General features: G+C 43.9%; 1 protein-coding gene across 1 annotated transcript in view; it reads left to right on the top strand.

Moving 5' to 3' along the window:
* Positions 1-12,011, top strand: part of LOC138795281 (uncharacterized) — a 35,925-nt gene extending 23,914 nt beyond the window's left edge. The window contains exons 14-20 of the mRNA XM_069974273.1: positions 1,585-1,734; positions 1,888-2,048; positions 3,256-3,432; positions 4,387-4,528; positions 6,971-7,155; positions 8,441-8,582; positions 11,833-12,011. Of these exons, the coding sequence (XP_069830374.1) occupies positions 1,585-1,734; positions 1,888-2,048; positions 3,256-3,432; positions 4,387-4,528; positions 6,971-7,155; positions 8,441-8,582; positions 11,833-12,011 (1,136 nt within the window). The remainder of the gene's footprint in view (positions 1-1,584; positions 1,735-1,887; positions 2,049-3,255; positions 3,433-4,386; positions 4,529-6,970; positions 7,156-8,440; positions 8,583-11,832) is intronic.
* Positions 12,012-13,523: the final 1,512 nt, after the last annotated feature.

Here is a 13,523-nt window from a genome sequence, read left to right as displayed (position 1 = left end):
TATATCTGTTCTTTTATAATGTAGAAAAATACTTTTCTTCTCTTGTGCAAACTGGTAAAAAGGTGTTCCCAAGTACCTGAACTGCGACTAGCTGTTACACCTCCTCCCTCCCCCTCCCATCCCTTTTTTTGCTTGATTGTCAATCAGCTCCAGCGTTCCAGCCCTCAGAACTTCAGGGAATGCATTTTTGACACTTTGCACCGACAGATATATGAAAGGTACCATGTGTCTCCTTGACCTAGCAGCTATCTAACAGTGTCAGTAGTTTAGAACCTGACCAAAAACAGCCAAAAATCAGCCCCACCCAAAAATTTTGCATGGCGAACAACCCAAAGACTACAAACAAGTTAGATTTGGTCGTATTGGGGGAGATTGATCAAACATGGTGCAAAGTGAAACTGGCTCAGTTGCCCCTAGCAACCAATCAGATTCCAGCTTTCACTTTCCAAAGAGTCTGTGAGGAATGAAAGGTGGAATCTGATTGGTTGCTAGGGGCAACTGAGCCAGTTTCACTTTACTACATGTTTGATAAATCTCCCCCATTGTCTTTTTCAACCTCTTAAATTTTTATGGGCATGACATGACAGCCAATTTTCTGCCATTTTGTTAGATACCCAATTTGTCAATGTACACTCTATAATCACAAAATCTTAAAATAATAACTGCTCGGGAGGCTGAGTGTATTGCAGGGATGGGCCCTCTAATGCGGTGGGCCGCATAGCAGCCGTTATGGGTGTAACAGTGGTAGTTACACCCCTGGCAACTACATAGTTTACGCTATATCCCAGTGGCTCAACTGGACCACATTAGCCCTAACTCTATATCATACCCCACATAGGTTTGGGACAGAAAAGATAAGTCACCTAGAAGTTGCTATAGAACACGCTCCTCCAGGACGCCACCACCCCGAAGCGTGTTTCGTAACCCTCGTCCGGGGGTAATGACGTCCCTCAGGATCTGGGGTTAAATACCTGAAGCCACCAATCACTTTCCATTCTTTAATTAATCTCTTGTGGTATATCGCCGCATGTTTAGCTGTTCCTCCTCCACACACATCCTGCCGCGTGGCCACCCAGAAGTGACGCCAAGACGTCAATCACGACTGAACAAATCAATCATGTGACCGCCCATCATGCAGACGCCCTACCCCGGTTTGTTGGCCGCTATGGCAACAAGGGTAGAGTGGTCAGCGAGCGTGCGCACTGCCGCGGTACCCTTATTACTGAGTGCAGTACATTGGTGTTCCATAGGGACCACATTACATCCATACTGTTCGCTCTACCTAAAAAAGAAATGTATTGTGTAATTAAAGTTAAATTTTATGTTAAGTTTATCTTATAATGAAAAGTGTTAATGGTCATATTGTCTTTTTCAACCTCTAACATTTTTATTGGCATGACATGACAACCAATTTTCTGCCATTTTGAGCAGAAAGTCTGTCATGTCTGCCATGCTGATGGGAGGAGAATTCATGGATGAGAACCAATCAAATCCAGATCAATCCATCATTCTTATTGACCAAAGGTGGACAGATCCTACTAAATCTGAAATCAGGCTAATATAATGCCATTCACAATGTCGCAGGTCTTATACTCGCTAATGGCGAAAATTGGAAACTGATGAGGCGGTTCACCATGTCAACACTGCGAGATTTCGGGATGGGGAAGAAGACAATAGAGGATAAGATTAATGAAGAATGTGTTTACTTGGTAAAAAATATCTGCTCCCACCAAGGTAACTATGACACCAGGGTCATCCCGGTGGCACAAGATCACTCCAAAAAATCTTAACTTTGGGCAAATGTCCATGGTTTGTTGACTCGATAATGATCATGGGAGAAAAAATATATATTTTTTATTAACCTAATATATTTTCTCCAAATTCCAGGAGAAGCCTTCCAGGATGACAAGATAATGAATGCAGCTGTAGCCAATATTATTGTCTCCATTATTCTCGGCCATCGGTTTGATTATAAGGATCCACTACTTGTCAGGCTTCTTCAGTTAACGGATGAAAATTTCAAAGTTGCCGGCAGCCCTATGGTCTTAGTAAGTTTGTAATTGTCATAGCTAATTTATGGATGAAGTTAGGATTAAAGTTTTTAGGCCAACCAACATGGTGGACTTTTTCCAGAAATAGTACTACACTTGTCTATGGTTGGGTCAGGTTTTGGAGCTCCATTCCAATTAAACAATTGGAAGAAATCTACAATACTACACACAACCTGTAGACGGGTGCAGTTCTATTTTCGGAAGAAAGAAGCCATGTCTTTAGAGTACTTGGAAAACTAGCATTAGCATAGCCCATACTAACTTCTTTGAGCTCAACAATGTTCTTATATGCAAATTAGCTTGCTTTGTGCACTGGAGGCCACCCAAGCGCCCCCACTTTCCCCAGGTACCAATGATGCTTTTTTTATGAATATTCATGTGATGTTGCTCCCAGTCTGAATTATCATGAATATTGATGAAGTGGTGTCATTGGTGGATGGGGAAAGCGGTGTACTGGGCATGCTGGGATGGCCACCAGTGCACCAAGCAAGCTAATTTGCAGAAAAAGTATTTTGCCCCATATCTTTGAAACGGCGACACCGAGAACATCAATGAGCTCAGCATCACCCTCAACCTAGCCATACAAAAAGGTTAGTACAAGCTATATAAATGCTAAAATCCCTTTAATTCTTGCAATAGCTGTACATGGCAGGTAAAGTGAATCACGGTGTCAGTAGTGCATGTCAAGGAGTGGAACGTACTAGGAAACAAGTGAAGTTGATGTCGGCAGTAATGTGTGACGTGTAGGGTCACAGCATCTCCACAATGGCCAATCTTGTGGGGTGGCCTGGAGTGCAGGGGTTAGTACTGATTAAATGGAAGAATAACTGGTGAACCAGCAACAGGGTCAGGGGCACCCAAGGCTCATTGATGCATATCCATTCCTTGGACAATATATCACAGGCGGATATGCAAAAACTAGTACCATCCAGATGGAGTGAAAATTTGAGTTATAAACATTGACACAAGACTAAACATTACATATTAACTCTCGAAATAAAAGGAAAAGTAATAATGCATTTGGTAACATGGGTCTCATGGGCAGGATTTAAACAATTGGGGGGGGGGGGGGGAGAGGGGGGGGGGTCATTATACCAAAAGGGGATAGCTCACAATGAACAATTCCTATAACAAAGAGTCGGGAAGTCCCTATTACCGACCATTAGATTACTAGGTCACATTAACACAGTCTTATTTTTAATAGCTCTACAATGCTTTCCCATCCTTGGTACGATGGCTTCCTGGAAGTCACAACAGCATTAATAAGAATGCAGATGAGCTCAACAGGTTTGTCACGGAGACCTTCACAAACTACAAGAAAAGTCTGGATGTCAACGATCAGAGGAATTTCATCGAGGCCTTCCTGGTGAAACAACAAGAGGTAATGAAGAACCTTCCTTCTTGGTGCCTACTGTATGTGTGATAGACACAAGCTAGATCAGGGGTCTAGAGGGAGGTTCTAGAGTCATGTTGGTGAATAAACCTTTTTAACACCAGGTCCAGTATCTTTTTTTGTAATGATGAATTAAATAAATTAATAAATTAAAGGAGAAGTCCAAAGCCCAACATTTCTTTTGCAAAAGAGCCGGGGAGGAGGTGGCTGAACATACCTACATACACCTACCTTCCTAGCTCCAGTAAGGGTCCGCTGTTTGTCCTTCTGGTTCCCCGGGCACTTCCTGGTCTGAGCGGGGACCTGGGCCATGACATGTCAACCCCGCTCAATCAGTCAGTGGCAATAGCCGGGACCCGGGTCATGACGTGTCAGCCCCACTCAGCCAGTCAGCAGGATAAGGCCGGAGGCAGTGTGACTACATACAACTTCCCAATGCCTAGTTTGGGGTGCTAGGAGTGACAAGAGTATGTTTTTTTTAAATTGCCACCACACTGGAGACTATTGGGCACAGCGTTAGATACTGGGGCCAGCTTACACTCCACCAGGGAGGTAACCGGTTCCCCTTAAATTCTATTGTTATGCAGCCAATGGCTTGGCACCCAATTTTTTATCCAATACTGTAAGTTATTGACAGGCAAAAACATGGGACTTTCATGGAAGACCTGTATATGCCAGCTTAAATGTGTCATCTAGAGCTACAAAAACATGGCCACTTTGGGGCAAAAGCGGCCATGTTTTTGAAGTGCTTGATAACCCCTTTAACTACCAGTAACCATATGTGATTACAACCATATCATGGGTCACTATTATTTAATCTTCTCAATGTCTTCCTCTTGAAGTTTGCTGGTGTGATGGTGGGTCACAACACAAAGATGAAATGGCATTGCGTTAGTATTAGTATTAGCTTAACTACCTAGACTTGATCTCTGTATCTTGCAGGAGAAGCCCAGCCCTGAAATGTTCTTCCACAATGAGAACCTGACGCTACTAGTAACAGACTTATTTGGCGCTGGGATGGAGACCACCACTACTACTCTCAGATGGGGCCTCCTGCTAATGATGAAATACCTTGAGATCCAAAGTAAGTTTTATGGATCATTAAAGGGGTTATCCAGAGCTACAAAAACATGGCCACTTCTGTTCCACTCTTGTCTCCAGTTCAGGTGTGATTTGCAATTTAGCTCCATTTACTTCAATGGAACTGAGTTTCAAACCCCACCCAATCTGAAAGAAAGAATAAGATAAGCAGGAAATCTGTTGAATCATTGCATCTAATGGCACTTGGCTTTAGTTAATAGAGGGGCAGATCCGAGATGAATAGCCCTCATTAACCCGACCATCATCACTTTGCTTATATACAAACATATTGTATACATAGCAATGCTTCATATGTAGATGCAATTTATCCATAGACGCGTTAGGCTGCTAAAAATTCATAGTGTTTAATGTCATCAACACAATACAGACTACCTGTATTGTGACTGTAACTCTAACATTTCTTCTTCAATTTTTGTGGACTTCAAGACAAAGGATCTGCCACAGTCTTGGGGTCCTATTACACTGAGTGATTTTTAACGATTAACGACTAACGATAAACGATCACAAACGAGATAGTTTATCGTTAACCTGAAATCGTTCACCATATTACACAGAACGATGGTCATTAGATAAGATCGTTACTATGATCATTATTGCGATTGTTACTATGATCATTATTCCTTCTGATCGCAACAAAACAATGAACTATGTGTTATTACACTGAACGATTAGTGAAAAAAATGTGGAACTTGAGCGAACGAATGTGGAATCACAGCGAACGATTAGCGAACAATTAGAGAACAATTAACAATAATTTTAGGTTCAGATCTAATGGTACTTTTACACGGAGCGATAATTCGCCCGATCGCGCGATTAACCGATTTTGAATGAACTTTTTTTTTTTTTTTGAACGATCGGCGTTTAGACGGAACGATACATCGTACGGAATATTCGTATTGCGATCGTTTTGCGAACGCTTAGCCTATCTCACACATAGGGGAAATCGTTGAAAGACTCTTTACACTGAACGATCTGCGAATTTTTTGCGAACGATCAACGATGATTTGAGAGCATGTTGAAAGATCGAAATGAACGATTTTTTGCTCGTCGTTTGATCGTTCGATGTGTTTACACGTACGATTATCGTTCGAATTTGACCGTTATCGTGCAAATTCAAACGATCAATCGTTCCGTGTAAAAGGACCATAAATCAACGATCAACGGCATGCGAAAGATTTTTTGATCGTTGCCTGCAATTACACAGAACGATTATCGTTTAAATTCAAACGATATAACGATTTTTGCACAATAACCGTCCCATGTAATAGGGCCCTTAGGCTGAGCTCAAACACGGTATACTTTAGTCAGTATTGTGGTCCTCATATTGCAGCCAAAACCAGGAGTGGATTGAAAACACAGAAAGGCTCTGTTCACATAATGTTAAAATTAAGTGGATTCATGGATTTCCTGTTATTTTAAGACAACGGCTGTTGTATTGAAATAATGGCAGTTATTTACCATTAAATGACATCCATCCACTCAATTTCACCATTGTGTGAACAGAGCCTTTCTGTGTTTTCAATCCACTCCTGGTTTAGGTTGCAAAATACTGACTGAAATATACTGTGTGTGAACCCAGCCTTAGCCAGTCAGGACTTTGTAACTTTCCTGGTAGTGTACCTACACGGGCTCCCGGCCAGGACCACATATCTAACACATCCACTGGGAGCCAACCAGTGTGAGCCTTGTACTTTAGGTGATTGAAAGCACATCTCTGCATCACTGCACAGGTTTACCTTTCCATTGCCAGTCACAACAATGAGACTATAGTGACTGTTTAGTGGTAAATGTGAATGGTGTATATATATATAGAATCTTTCAATTTTTTGGAAAGGTATTATCCGGTTAGGTAAAATACATACAGACTCATCCCACCCAGGGCCGCTTCTGCCATGAGGCGGAATGAGCATTTAACCTCAGGCAGCAGATTCTGTAGTCCTGCAGGGGGCGACACAATGTTCCCCCTCCTTTAAGGGTTATCCAGCGCTACAAAAACATGGCCACTTTTCCCCCTACTCTTGTCTCCAGTTCAGGTGCGGTTTGCAATTAAGCTCCATTTACTTCAATGGAACTGAGATTCAAAACCCCACCCAAACTCCATCGCCCACTCCCCCCTCCTCCCTTCTGAGACGGTTCATGTCTATGGTCAGAGGTTTTTGCTCTCTGTGAGGTCGGGAGGGCCTCCTGGCCTCACGGGAGAAAAGCAGAGAGAAAAGCTCACACACAGTTATCTGTGTCTTCAGCTCAGACCTGGGAGAAGGAACAGAGAAAAGTAATGACATGTATGGAACAAATGGTTAGTCTCCAAGAAGGGGAATGATTCAGAATGTATTTTACCTAATCGGATAACCCCTTTAAGGACAGGTGCCCTTTTGGCAAAAATCCCAATATTATAACTGTGTATCCACCATTTCTTTCATGGCAGAAAATGTTCAAAATGAAATAGAAAAAATTATCGGGTCGGCTGTTCCTCTGATCAAACATCGCAAGGAAATGCCCTATACCGATGCCGTCATCCATGAGATCCAGAGGTTTGCAAATATTCTCCCTAGTAACATCCCACGCGCTACCACTCAAGATGTCGTCTTTAGAGGCTACTTTCTTCCAAAAGTAAGTCATACTTTACTGACATTTTCTGTGTTCTAAAAATGTCATTGGGGGCTTAAGGTTTGGCCGGGGGTATACATTGAGGCAATAGGCCCCGTGGAAAAAATTTGAATGGGGTTCCCCTAGGTGCTGGTTCCTCTTGGAGCTGGTGCTCTTGCCACTTTAAGGGAATTTATTGATTACTAATCTGTCAGATTAGTAAGTAGACATACAGGCCTCAGCACTTCAGAAGCTTGGGAACACCTCTTTGACACTTTGAACCAGGAAATAAAAGCTGTCAGGACAGGGGACTAGCTGCCCCTGCCCAATTACCTCGACTGCCCTAACTGGCAGCGGATAACTGGTCGATGGTCCCTTACTTGATCAGAAGTGACACAGAACGAGGACAAGACAGACAAACACAAACTCGTAGTCAGAATAGCAAGGTCGGCAACACACGGTCGGTAAGTACAAAATCGTAGTCCAAGTCCAGAGAATAGTCTAAAGTCAAAGTCAAATGTCAGAAAAACCAGGAATACAAAACAAAATATAACGCTAAGTCGAGATGACACTCAGGAACTGAAGCTCTATCACTGGCAGGGTACAACAACAGGAGTGGATACTCATGGAGCCTGAGGTCCTAGCCCCAGACGTGATTGGGACTGAGCCTCCAGGCAAGTTATTTATAATGTTTGGCATCTTTGCCACTCGGCCAGGCCGGTTACCAGGGATGCCACCAAGGTTGTCAGGGGGCCAGCCCCATGCTCCAGCAATGCTGGGAGCCTGGTGTGACAGCTACTGACAAAAGCATTTTCTTTGGTCTGGAAGCACAGACAGATATATGAAAGGTTACGTGTCTTCTGACTAAGGATAGTCCGAACCTTCCGAGGTTCGGGTTCGTATGAATCCGAATGCTCGGCATCAGATTCCCGCTGTCTGGCCGCTCCGTGCAGCGGGAGGACCGCATGGAAAACTGGGATACAGCCTATGGCTATGGCTGTATCCCAGTTTTCCAGGCGGTCCTCCCGCTGTATCCACCCTCTCCACGGAGTGGGCAGACAGCGGGAATCATCGGCAGGTTCGGACCGTCCCTACTTCTAACCTACCAGCTATCTAACAGTGTCAGTTTGAAACCTGAATTGCAGCTGACAAATTCACTTCTGGGGAAATAAGTCACCACCAGAGGTATCTGGCATCAGCTTACTCCAATCTCCCATTCAGTACACATGCCTCATCTACCGAGCAGAGTTTTATGGTGGTCAGCAGAGACCACTTTTGTTTTATTTTTTGATGATCTTTGTTTTTTTAGGGAACACATATTATTCCACTACTTACTTCAGTCCTAAGAGACAAAAATTACTTTGAGAGACCAGAAGAATTTTACCCCCAACATTTTTTGGACTCCAAAGGAAATTTTGTAAAGAATGAGGCGTCCATACCATTCTCGCTAGGTAAGCAAATCTTATCTATCCACGGAGAAGAAAGGGAACTCCGTCTTCTGATTCCTCCATGGAATTCCCTGGGTGCAGGCTATTGTATAACAGTGTTGCTGGGATATTAACCCCTTCAAGACTGGGGACAGGACTGTACATTTTTGGGGGGTTCCCGCTTATGGATGTACAGCTATGTCCTGGGATTAAACAGTCGCAGGAGCTGCACCTGTGCCATCCACAGTGGATCCGAAGTGAATCCTAGCGGCGCTTCGATCCTGGCAGTTAAACCTATAGAGCAGGGGTGTCAAACTCAGGCACTCCAGCTGTTTCAGGCATGATGGGAATTGGGAAGCTTTGGCTGTCTAGGCATGATGGGAATTGGGAAGCTTTGGCTGTCCAGGCATGATGGGAATTGGGAAGCTTTGGCTGTCCAGGCATGATGGGAATTGTAGTTTTGTAACAGCTGGAGGGCCTGAGTTTGACACGTCTGCTATAGAGGCTGCTGTAAGTGCGATCAGGCAATGTCATCAGGCAGTCAGATAGTCCCCATGGTAAAAAAAAAAGTAAAAACAAAAATGGAAAATAACACTAAAATAAATATAAATGAATAAAGTGAAATACAAACATAACCCCCATATACCCACAATGCAAATACAGTAATACCTCGGTTTTTCGAACGCTTTGGAACCTGAACTGCTTGGTATTTGAACGAAAATTTACCCAGAAGTAGTGTTTGGAATTCGAACTTTGCTCGGTTTTCGAACGTTTTTCGAACATTTTTGCGAGCGTGGATGGTGGGTTGTACCTGGCGAGTTAAGCAGTGGTGAGGCTTCACATACAGTACAGTGCTGTATAAGACTGCTGGAGTGCATATACAGTGCAGTAGTAGTACAGGCAGTCCAACACCATCTCCCATACATTACAGTACTTGGATGGGGGGACGCTATACAGTAAAGGATGGGTAAGGAGTTGGTGACTACTGTACTATAATTGCTGGTTCTGATGAACATTTCTTATGTTTAATGTCCTGTACAGTATAGTGCTGTTCTGTAATGTCCTGTACAGTATAGTGCTGTTCCGTACTGTACTGTAGTGATTATACTGAGCACTTATCAGTGTAATAAATGAGTATTGTAGGTAATTATTGGTGGCTGCTGGACCCAATTATTTACATTTACTGTACATTATTTCCTATGGGAAGACACTGCTCGGTTTTCAAACTGCCTTCCGGAACCAATTAAGTTCGAGAACCGAGGTACCACTGTAATAGGAGAAAAAAAGAAAGAACATTGTACAGATATTGGCCAAAATTTACCACTATCCTAAAGTACAGTACAATATGAAAAAAAAAAAATCTGTTAAAAAATAGATCCTGGTTCTTTAAAGGACAACTCCGGCCAAAACTATTTTTTAATATGTTATTACTAATGAAAAGTTAGACAAATTTCTAATGTACATTAATTATGGGAAATGCACATATAGGGCTATATTCCTTAATTTAGTAGATCAGGGAGACTTCAGATTCTCTAAAAAACCGTGACGTCACGAACAGGGGGTGTAATTACAATGGAGTGTCCAGCAGGGGCGCACTATATATAGAAGTCAATGAGTACCATTGACTTCTATATATAGTGCGCCCCTGCTGGACACTCCATTGAAATTACAATGGAAGTGTATGTAAGTGTAATATACAGTATGTTTTTACAGTACATGTTTATACAGTAAAGTATTTATGGAATACTTTGGGGAGCAAGTGTCCTTGCTCCCCAAAGTAATCCATAAATGTAATCAGTCAGTACATTAGGAGGGCACCGAGCAGGGAGGGAGAAAAGTGCATCTACCTCCCTCCATATTATGAGCAGATAATGGGGGAGTAGTTCCTGTGCTATGACAATAACGAACGCTGCCGCCGCCGCACCGCTGCTTGTCACAAGGGCTTCAGGATGCCCCCTCCGCCGCTCTTCCTCCTCCTCCTCCTCCCAGCTAACAAGTTCTAGCTATCCCGCCGCTCATCGCCACCGCATACAACCGCTTACAGCCTCTCTCCGCCGCTTACCGCCGCTGCTCTCTGCGCCCAGACACAACTTCCCGGTCCGCACTGCATGCCGGCCGGGAACAGGAAGCACCGGGAGCGCCGTGCTTCCTGCGGGGTGCGGGTGCTTCCTGTTCCCGGCCGGCATGCAGTGCGGACCGGGAAGCGGTGTCTGGGCGCAGAGAGCAGCGACGGTAAGCGCCGGTATGCAGCAGGATAGCTAGAATTTGGTAGCTGGGAGGAGGAGGAAGAGCGGCGGAGGGGGCATCCTGAAGCCCTTGTGACAAGCAGCGGTGCGGCGGCGGCGTTCGTTATTGTGATAGCACAGGAACTACTCCCCCATTATCTGCTCATAATATGGAGGGAGGTAGATGCACTTCTCTCCCTCCCTGCTCGGTGCCCTCCTAATGTACTGACTGATTACATTTATGGATTACTTTGGGGAGCAAGGACACTTGCTCCCCAAAGTATTCCATAAATACTTTACTGTATAAACATGTACTGTAAAAAACATACTGTATATTACACTTACATACACTTACATTGTAATTTCAATGGAGTGTCCAGCAGGGGCGCACTATATATAGAAGTCAATGGTACTCATTGACTTCTATATATAGTGCGCCCCTGCTGGACACTCCATTGTAATTACACCCCCGGTTCGTGACGTCACGGTTTTTTAGAGAATCTGAAGTCTCCCTGATCTACTAAATTAAGGAATATAGCCCTATATGTGCATTTCCCATAATGAATGTACATTAGAAATTTGTCTAACTTTCCATTAGTAATAACATATTAAAAAATAGTTTTGGCCGGACTTCTCCTTTAAAGGCCAAAATTAGCCCAGCCCTGAGAGCCATAAATTGATTAACTGGTGTTGACCTGACTCCTCCTACCAATGGGCAGCATGAAGACTATTCTGTTGGTCAATGGGACTCCAAGGAGTCGGACTCCCACTGATCAAATATATACAGGTGCTTCTCAGATCAGTGGTCTCTGACCAAGGTTTCATGCCCTGGTTGTGGCTGACACTAGGTTGCCTAGCATCTACTAACCATGAGGGTACCATGAATGATGCAAAGAAAATGACTACCACCAAGATGGTCTCCTCTTCATGAGAAGATTCTTTTTGACCTTTTGGTAGAGTTCCTTTGTACCATGCCGCCCCAATACCTTAACCTGGAAGCTTTGGAAGCTCAAATTTGTGTGTTACATATTGTTCTCTTCCTTTATTAGGTAAAAGAAGTTGTGCTGGGGAGAGTCTTGCAAAAATGGAGCTTTTTCTCTTCTTCACGACCTTACTACAAAAGTTCACGTTCAAGGCGCCACCTGATGAAAATCTGCAGCTCATTCCGGCCGTTGGGTTGACGACTCCTCCTGTAAATTACAGAATTTGTGCTATTCTTCGCAACTAAAATATCATTGATGTCTCCGGTCACCACCAGAACTAGGTCAATATTGGAAGAGGCCATTGGGCTAAAAGCATGTTATGGGACCCTTCACCAATCACATTATAAAATACATGGCTAATATAAGCTGCCCATACACATTAGGAAATTATTGGTAAATCAGCTCAATATCAATAAGAACGTTGACAATCTATACCAGTGCTCATGGCCCAACAACAGGTCATGTTTCGAGGATTTCCTTAGTATTTCACAGATGATATAATTATACTCAGTGCATCAGGTATTATCACAGGTGTTCTTTGTATGGGAAATCCTCAAAATGTGACCTGTTGGTGGACTGGACTTAAGAAGCACTGATATAGAGTGTATGAGAGAAGCTCGACTAGTCCCAGTAATGGGAATATTGGGGGATATTGATTAGGACTGGCATTCTCGTACACCAGTCCCAAACAAAGACCTGTCCCCATCTACCCAGACGGATTTACTAACAGGTGCACAACTTTAAGTAAAGCTGGTGGGACCTATGCCTGACTGCAGAAATCATCATCAGATTTCATCATGGTTTACGCCAGGTGTAAACCATAGTAAATTAAGTGTGGCAAGAGCAACCCCCCCCCCCCTGCCCACCTATCAGGAGAGCCACAGAAAATGCCGAAATCCGTGCCCTTTCCATGGAACATGCCCATTGTGTTTCATCATGCCCAATCCTAAACCAGAGCCATTGGATTTTACTAGGTAAAGTAGTTATCTCAAGATTAAGGGGGTTAGGGTATTTTTTAGTATAGTGCACGGGGAACCACCTCCCCAGCTCCCTCCACAACACCAGTTTCATGCAGCTTGGATAAACAGACTTCTGGATTTGGTGACACAGTGTCAAAGGCCATTCAGTGTCCCACCTCAGCCACGGATTGGCTGAGCAACGCTATGTCATCCAGTTTCTGTACCCAGACGCTTACTGCAAAGGAGACCAGAGCTGCGTCCTACACTAGCAGGAGGATAAATGTGTGAGTTTTTTTTGTTAAGTCCCCCCCCCCTTCCTGGGCACTATATTAAAAAAATACTCTTGCCCGTACAACCCCTTTAAAAGTTCTGACCCAGCCACCTGTTAGCCACTTCTCTATAGCCGAACACTGTAATCCCCTCTGTACTCACATCTCTACAGCCAAGCACTGTACTCACGTGTCTACAGCCAAGCACTGTACTCACGTGTCTACAGCCAAGCACTGTACTCACGTGTCTACAGCCAAGCACTGTACTCACGTGTCTACAGCCAAGCACTGTACTAACCTCTCTACAGCCAAGCACTGTACTCACCTCTCGACAGCCAAGCACTGTACTCACCTCTCTACAGCCAAGCACTGTACTCACCTCTCTACAGCCAAGCACTGTACTCACCTCTCTTCAGCCAAGCACTGTACTCACCTCTCGACAGCCAAGCACTGTACTCACCTCTCGACAGCCAAGCACTGTACTCACCTCTCTATAGCCAAGCACTGTACTCACCTCACTACAGCCAAG

This window comes from Dendropsophus ebraccatus, chromosome 6 (genome assembly GCF_027789765.1).
Source record: "Dendropsophus ebraccatus isolate aDenEbr1 chromosome 6, aDenEbr1.pat, whole genome shotgun sequence".
In the NCBI taxonomy this organism is placed as follows: Eukaryota; Metazoa; Chordata; class Amphibia; order Anura; family Hylidae; genus Dendropsophus; species Dendropsophus ebraccatus.
This window is presented reverse-complemented; position numbering and strand designations above follow the sequence as displayed.